We start from the raw sequence: 8,531 nt of genomic DNA on the forward strand, positions 1-8,531 counted from the left end.
ATGCCCAAGTGTCGCTGACCGACGAAAAAGACAACCATGCTAGACGTTTGACGGAAAGGCGGCACGACATCTTCGCAGACTCGCCGTGGTGAAACCATGAAATCCAGCTATTTATGAGTACCGGCACGCGATTCGCTAGTGAGCGGTACACGGACGATGACAGCGGTGTGGTGGTCCTCCCTCTCCCTATAGCAAAGTGATACAGATGTTGTCAGGAATTCCAGCGGCCGACCGTGAATTAGCAACGCCGAAATAGTGATGGACGTTCCATAAAACAAAAATGACATTGTCCTTTGCGTCCAAGGGCGCTGAAATTCCCGAGCACAAGGAGGTGTTTCCCGCAAAAGCGCAGCCCGGCGGGCGGGGAATACGGGGGGAGGAGAGAGAAGGGAACAAAGGAAAAGGAGGCAGCAGGCGGGCGGGCGGCTCGCCTCAGCCTCAGCCTCACCGTAACGGAGCAGCTCTGTCTCTCTCTCTCTCTCCTCACTTTCCCTCTCCTCCCGAAAAGGCAAAGCGGAAAGGAGGCAGCAAGAGAGAGAAAGAGGCAGCACGATACGAGTAACAACCAGGAGAGAGAAACGAGGAAAGAGAGAGGCAGAGGCAGAGGCACCTCCCTCCCCCTCCCCCTGCCGGCTTCCCCTGCTCTCCCCCTGCGCCGGTCGGCTGCAGCAGCTGCTGTCCCCTCCCCCTCCCCCTCCCCGATCCCCATGCTCTCCCTCTCCTAGCCCGCCGCAACGACCAACCACCCTCCCCGCGGTTGGCTGTCCCCCTCGCCTCCGATCCGTCTCCGGGGATCGATCCGCACTTCCGCACCGCACCGGGCCTATATATAACCCCTCCCACCACCCCCGCGCGCCTCCCGCCCCCGAACCTTCCAGAACCTCACCGAGCTCTCTCCCCCTCCGGCAGCAGCTTCTTCCTTCCCTTCGGGATGGCCGTAGTCGAGACCTCCGCCGACCACGTCGCCCCCGCCGCCTCCGACCACGGCGCCGCGCCGTACCGCGCCTCGTCGGAGGGGGGCGACGCGGGGGAGCGCGAGATGCGGGATCTGGAGGAGCTCCTCTCCAAGCTCAACCCCATGGCGGAGGAGTTCGTCCCGCCTTCGCTCGCCGCGCACCCCATGCCGCCGCCTCCCTACGCCGGCTACTACCCCAACGGCCCACCCGCTGCCGGCTTCGCGCCGGTCGCCTCGCCGGGCCACCGCGGGGTCGTCGGCTTCCCCGCCGCCGACGGCCGCGGCAGGGTAAGGAGACACGAGAGTCCTTGTGTTGACCTTTTCGATCGCGGGGTGTTGCCGTTCGGCCTCTCTGTTTCTTTCTGTCGCCGGTGCTCGTCTGATCTGCTCCTTCCTGCGCGCAGAAGAAGTTCGGAGGGTACGGCGGCGGCTACCCCCACGGCGGCAAGCGGCGGGTCAACAGCCGCACCAGCCAGGCGCAGCGCGACGAGGTGATCCGCCGGACGGTCTACGTCTCCGACATCGATCATCAGGTCAGCCCACGGATCCATGCCCGCACCTTCCACTGTTGATTCTGCCTGTGACGAGCCTCCTTCGCCCCCGTCCCTTATTAGACTCTGACATTCACGTTACCTCCGCAACCGCACAGAGTTTGTTCACCTGTTTATTGGTTTGGTATCATTTTTCTACGTTCCTATTACTGGTTGTCATGATCGGTCAGCTAGATTTCGGCTTGTGTGACTTCTGCCGGGCACGTGCTGTTCAGATGGGATAAAACGTTAGCAGGGTTGAGATCATAAGATGGGATGGGGCTGAGAGCAGGTGGATACTGGATACGCCAGCGGTTGCTCCTTTTGATCATCCTTTTCTTGTTTCGATAGATTTGGATGCCACTTCTCACTGTGGTAAGTTTTGCAGTTCTTGGTCATTACTTTTGTATAGAGTCTAGAAAGTCGCATGACTATTTTGCCATTTATGTGCTTGGGCGACGTGCAGCTAACCTGTACTCATCTACTGTGTTCTTATCCGATTTTGGGTGGTTATTCTCCTGATTTCTTCACGTAGTGTATGCACCTCTACTGACTATTCGTGGCATGTCTGGTTGGTTTGATGCATGCACCATCTGTATCGGTTTGCTATTAGATTTCTTGTTGGATTAGTCTATGCAGTGCATTCCTGGAAGTATCTTATTAATGAGCCCTGCTTTCGTGCTCCTTTAGCAGTTCATTGAGTAGGCAGTCTGTTCCTTCTTTTTTCTGAAAGACCTAGGTAGTGTATTCCTGGTAGTGTGTTCGTTATGGGCCATTGCCTTGATGTTCCTTGTAGCAGTTTATCTAGTAGGTGTGTATTCATTTCTGTTTAGGAAGACCTGGGCAGTGTATTCCTGCAAGTGCCTTATTTAAGATCCTTGCTTTAATGTTCCTTTGATGGAGTGATCATTGGAAGGAACAGTAATAATTCAAACCATGCCCTATTATATACTGCTTGGTACAAATGACGTCTCAGGCCTATTCCTGTATTCATGCAAGAAAGCTAGATTTGAGAGTGGATACATGCAGATTTACTGTCTGGTGGAACACAGATGGGGCCAGCTTTAATGAATCTCAATAATGGGCATGCAAAGTTACTTTGATTTTTTTAGGGGTGTTTTTTTTAGGGGTATGCAAAGTTACTTTGATGTATTTGATACTCCCTTGGTTCCTAAATATAACCCTTTTAGAGATTCCAATATGGACTACATACGGAGCAAAATGAGTGAATCTACACTCTAAAATACTCCCTCCGTCCCAAAATTCTTGTCTTAGATTTGTCTAGATACGGATGTATCTAACACTAAAATGTAACTAGATACATCCGTATCTAGACAAATCTAAGACAAGAATTTTGGGACGGAGGGAGTATGTCTATATACATCCGTATGTAGTCCGTATCGAAATATCTAAAAAGTGTTATATTTAGAAACGGAGGGAGTAGATGCCTTGTGTATGCTTGTTGACTTATTAGCTCACGATGGTACTTTGTCTTTTTTGGTTCTGGTATGCTATTCTAATTTCTTTCTCAAAAAAGTCTTAATCTTGTTTACATCTATGCTTAAGATCATAGTTATCATGATGCTTCTCATATTTACATGTTGAAATGCAACATGTACACACTTGATTGGGATTTGCACTTAGAAAGATTTAAGCTTCTAGGTGGCTGATATGGTTTACTTGTGAGCTCAGTTGTTCTAGTGCATGTTGATTAATGCCAGTTAGATATATGTATCGTTTCCAGGATTCAGAAACCTTTTTCTAGAAGAGGTATTCTCTAGAACAATACAGTTGCCATGTTTGTAAGAGACATGCATACTGTTTGTGAAGTAAGAGGCACACCATCTTTACTTTTTGGCGTGCCTCTGTTCCACAATGAAAAGAAGCACCTTGTTTCTTGTAACTTAGTGTTTACATATAATTTTCTACTCCCTCCAATCCATATGAATTGTCGCTGATTTAGTACTCCGATCCATATTACTCGTCGCTGGTTTAATGAGTACTAAATCAGCGACAATTAATATGGATCAGAGGGAGTACCTTGTAATTGTAGTAGTAGTGTGCGTAAGTTATGCACTGAAGAGTTCACTGGCTATATATTCTCATAATGGTGGTTACGTTTTTGGGTCAAGCGTAGTCATTTGGAAAATGCACCTTTTTTTTTCTTTATTCAGACAACATAGTACGTACTTTCTACCTCGTAATAGCCGTGTTCATGTTTTTTTCATGTTAAGACATGTACTAGACATGTTCACTGGTTTTGCCTTGTGTGATAGTGAACTTTCTACCTCTGTACATGCCGACTAGTGAACTTTTGGCTGCAGTTCTGCAGAAATATTCCAATTTTCTCAAAAATTCAAAGATCTCCAGAAATCCTCGTGCATGTAGCAGATTGCTACTGTTTGGAGGCAGCGCCTGCTTGTCTGCTCCACGAAGATCCTTCAGGCCTAATAGTGAGATATGGGATGGCATATGATTATATGAAATAAAATAAATTTCTTGTATACAGAAACTTCTTAGAAGGAAAAGGAATTCGTAGTCCACCAGAGGGTTTATCTGATAGATCAATTCTGATTCATCACCCGCATTTTCTGTTGAATAGATGAGTGGTTTTGGTAGGGTGATAACATATCTGACATGTATTTTACTCGAATACTGGACGGATCATAATGTTGCAACTATTACGTGGTATTTTAGCAAGCTCATTTTTGGCAGCGCTATGAGAATGAGGCGAGTTAGGTCAGTTTGTGGTTGCCAACTGTGTTGCGTTTGCTTCCCTTATAATCTGCTGTTGGAAATTAGCCAGAAAGATATGCAAAAGCGGGTCAGAGAGACACAAAAATAGCCTAAAGCAGGTGAGGCAAACAGGATTGTGATAATCCACCGCAATGCCAAACACAGCCTTAAAAGAGTGTTTTGGCTCTTTGAGAGCTCTTTGAGAGCATTTTTCCTTTGATTACATACCCTACACTGAGCTCTTTTTGGAAAGAAAAAAAGTTTCTTGAATCCACAAAAGGTTCTAATGGAGTGGAGTTATACATGTACATATAGACGTGTAGCATTTATGCACAAATTTTATCAATATATCTTCTCAGTTATGGTGTACACAAAAAAGAGAAATGTGTAGATCAAAATAGAGTAACCTTTTGCTTTTTTGGAGCCACAAATATGTCTTCTTTTGTGTAGCCTACAAATTAATGTACTACCTCCGTTCCAAAATATAAGTTTGTTTTGGTAGGCTTAAACGTCTATATTTTAGAACAGCGGTAATATTATTTAATAATTTTCTACAGTTATGTAGAACACATCCATATGTATCCACTGGCAAGAGTTCTTTTGAAAACCTCTAAACTTTTTGCACTTGGTCCTCTGATGTTTATTCCCATATGGTGTCTTTTTTATAATTTTTGCATCTGTCTTTCCTCATGTACTCTGTAATGTTATGTTGGTTTGTTGGTGATAGGTTTAATTTTGTCTATTGGACACTTCACAATTAGTTATTCACTTATTTGTTTGTGACTTGGCTGCTGTGATACTTTGTATATTTGATTAAGTTTCTACGCCTAACTTGTGGAGTTTGTTGAGTTCATTTGTGTTGCCTTTGCAGTTAGTTATCTATCACTGTTACATTGTGTCAGCCATTTTTCAAGTCTTATATCCTCTAGTTGCACACCTGCAATTATATGTAGGCTAATTCGTTATATGTTTCCTCACATTTAGGTCACCGAAGAGCAACTGGCAGCACTATTTATCAACGTAGGGCAGGTAGACTTTTTGTTTTTTGTTTACATTTACTTTTTGAGAGCACTGAATAATCTGATTTTTTTTTGTGAAGGTTGTGGACTGCCGCATGTGTGGGGATCCAAATTCAGTTCTTCGTTTTGCTTTCATAGAGTTTACTGATGAGGGTAAGTGGTTGAATGATAATTGAACATGCTTAGGTCAATTTGTCCATTGATTAATATACTGTACTATTGCAGAGGGTGCAAGGGCTGCTCTAAATCTGTCAGGAACTGTGCTCGGATATTATCCTGTGAGGGTTCTGCCATCAAAAACTGCAATTGCACCAGTCAATCCAACGTTCCTGCCCAGGGTAAGCTACAGTTTTGGAATCCACATATTTGTCTATGTATCGCTGTTCATACTTATCTATATGGATGTACGCCTGATGTCTAAAAAGTGCCTCGTCTTTATCTTCAGTCTGATGATGAGCGTGAGATGTGTGCAAGGACCATCTACTGCACAAACATTGACAAGAAGGTTTGCTAGCCTACCGTTGCACTCTGTATCTCTATACTCTTTGCACCGATGTTTCTATTTTATTTGATGCACTTGGTGCAGGTCTCTCAGGCAGATGTGAAACTGTTCTTCGAGTCAATATGTGGAGAGGTTGGTGACTTGTCACTTCAAACTTCCTTTCCTTGTCATAATTTATTCCATATATGCTGTGCTGCAATCAAAATGCAGTTCAAGGGACATGCTCATTCACTCATTGCAATATCTCCCTGACAGGTCTATCGGCTGAGGTTGCTTGGGGACTACCAGCATAATACTCGCATTGCCTTTGTGGAGTTTGTTATGGTTAGAATTACTTGCCCATTTCGTATTTTTCCAAATCATCACAATATATTGCCTTTTTATTGTATTTCTAGTATTACTCGTCATGTGTGAGAAGGTTGAATCCTATAATGCTAAGAGTGTTGCCTGCAAATTATATCATGAACATCCATAGCCTCGCGTATGTTTGCTTGAATCATGGTTTCCTGTATTGTTCACATAGTAGAAAACATTTACCACTACGACCAGATTTGATTTCTGGCTAGTTGTCGTTTCGAGTCACGTAGGGTTTCAGCCTTAATTTCCCGAACCACTAACGCCAGAAGTTGGAATGAACTGGCCTTATGTCCATGTTAGCTTTAATCAGATGGATAAATAGTTAGCCAGAGAACAGCTGGGAAATAGTCGTGCTTAAATGAAAACTATGGTTTGATTGGGGTACATTAGATTTCTGCAAGGAGTGTTTACATGTGGCTGTTCTCCTTTTGTTTAATACTCCCCCCGTTCCAAATTAGTTGTCGCTGATTTAGGACAAGATTGTACTCCCACCGATCCATATTGTCTTAGATTTGTCTAGATACGGATGTGTGTAGACACGTTTTAGTGTGAGGTACATCCGTATCTAGAGAAATCTAAGACAAGTAGTAATATGGATCGGAGGGAGTATTAAATCAGCGACGACTAATTTGGAAAGGAGGGAACATATATTAGTCTTTTCCTGAACATTACTTGCTTTATTAAACTCACAACTATGGTTGGTACTCTATTATGTTATGAGTTATGATCTGATGTCCTGATGTGTAGCATTGCATGTCAGTTTAGGTGGATGTCTGAAGATCATTTCTTTAAACCTGAAGTGGTCCCAAGTACTCTCTCTATTGAGAAGTTATTAGTTAGCAAGATCTACTGTTGCTTGTTGTCCTCGTGCTTAGCGCATTAACTTGATCTTAGTCAGCATTGTTTGTTGTTCTGGATAATCTCTAATCGCTATACGTGTGCTGTAAAAATGGCTCTGTTAGTTACATTTTCTTGGATTTTGGGGCCTTTCGACGCAGGGTATTTTGGGAAATGAAGTTCATGTGTGTATGCAACTTCTTTCCTGTTGTAACAGCAATGTCCTTGGCTAGTCCTTTGTGGCATAGTAGTAGTGGTGGTATTTTTCATTTCACAACTAAGTTCAGCCTGGAGGTTCATTTGTTTCTTAATTTTCAGGCTGAAAGTGCTACAGCTGCTCTCAACTGCAGTGGTGTTATACTGGGTTCCCTGCCAATAAGGTAAAAAGCATGGTCTTAATTCAACTTTGTTGACCCAACTGTGAATAAAAGCCTATTTAGTTCTGGAAATAATGTGCTGCCTTGCTGATATTTCAGGGTGAGTCCATCTAAGACTCCCGTTCGTCCCCGTGCTCCTCGGCCAATGATGAACTAGAGTTGTAGGTACAGGAGGTGCCAATGGCACTGCTTATATATAGAGAGATCGACATATGTGAAAGAGAAATTAAGATATGTCTTTTCTTCTAAGTTATCCGCTCGAGTGTCTTTTTATTGTATCGCCGGTAAGTATCAAGACTCGAGCGGAGGAGGGGAAAGGAAAAATTAGAAATGGTTGGTCGGTGTTTACCTTTTGCACATAGAGCTTCTTAGAAGCGGGTCTGTTGCTCTTGTCCTTGATGCAGCAAGGCGAAACTCGTGAACTTTTGTCTTTGTTCAGTTGTTGGTGTCTTGTTTGCTACTACCTGGAAAGTTGCAGCAAGTCGTTTACCTGAAAAATGATGAGCACTTGCCATTATGCTGTGCCAATTCTGTCGTGCCCCTGGTATTTTTGTTTGCTGATGCTTATGCTCTTCGTGTTCCCAATATTCAGTCTGCACACGAGCAGTTCAACATTATCCTTGGGTTGCTCTGTAAATATGCTCGTTGTATAAATTGCATGTTATTAGTAACTTCTGAAACTGGAGCCAATGCACATAAGGCAAGGAGGCGTTTCCGGCTGGGATACGACGGTTTTTGTGGATGTGAAGCGTTGTATCTGACAGAAAACAGAATGTCGGAACCAAAACGCTGCTACTGTTTCCAAAAGCGCTGTAATTGGGAGAGGCATTTTCCCGCCCAACCAAACGCGTCGTAGTATTCATCTTAGGTTTTATTTACTTTTGATCAGCTATGGCAACCGCTCAGAAATTGTTATTTGCTGGAACGTTTAAGGTCTGTCTTTTTGCCATGGAATACTAGTAGAATCCATTTTTGTTGCTTGTGGTGTGGGTAGCCCGCGAGTTTAAGTTTACCTAGAGCTTCACTCAAAATGGAAAAAGTTTACCTAGAGCTACAAGTTTAACCAAGAAAAGTTGGTTCACTTTTCTCATCGTGTATAACGTTGTCCATAAAGCATGCCAGTGAGATGTTCCTTGCACATTGCGTGCACTCTTCCGTGCTTGTGCCCTTGTCAGGTTCCATCGGCCGGGCCACCCATTGTTGTTGTCTGCCACCACG

At 44.1% G+C, this 8,531-nt stretch overlaps 1 protein-coding gene across 3 annotated transcripts; it reads left to right on the plus strand.

Moving 5' to 3' along the window:
* Positions 1 to 376: 376 nt before the first annotated feature.
* Positions 377 to 7,841, plus strand: LOC125525412 (polyadenylate-binding protein-interacting protein 11). Of its 3 annotated transcripts, none has more exons than XM_048690415.2 (10): positions 377 to 1,243; positions 1,360 to 1,488; positions 5,206 to 5,250; positions 5,321 to 5,393; positions 5,466 to 5,578; positions 5,686 to 5,745; positions 5,836 to 5,874; positions 5,998 to 6,066; positions 7,255 to 7,316; positions 7,413 to 7,841. In XM_048690415.2, exons 1-10 carry the CDS (start codon positions 932 to 934, stop codon positions 7,468 to 7,470), a joined length of 960 nt encoding a protein of 319 aa, XP_048546372.1. In that variant the 5' UTR covers positions 377 to 931; the 3' UTR covers positions 7,471 to 7,841. The 3 variants fall into 3 exon arrangements, with proteins under 3 accessions (XP_048546372.1, XP_048546371.1, XP_048546370.1); XM_048690414.2 differs by having other exon boundaries at positions 379 to 1,243; positions 5,206 to 5,241; positions 5,827 to 5,874; XM_048690413.2 differs by having other exon boundaries at positions 382 to 1,243; positions 5,827 to 5,874.
* The last annotated feature ends 690 nt before the right edge of the window (positions 7,842 to 8,531 follow it).

Source organism: Triticum urartu, chromosome 7A (assembly GCF_056163025.1).
Source record: "Triticum urartu cultivar PI428250 chromosome 7A, HENAU_Tu73, whole genome shotgun sequence".
Lineage (NCBI taxonomy): Eukaryota > Viridiplantae > Streptophyta > Magnoliopsida > Poales > Poaceae > Triticum > Triticum urartu.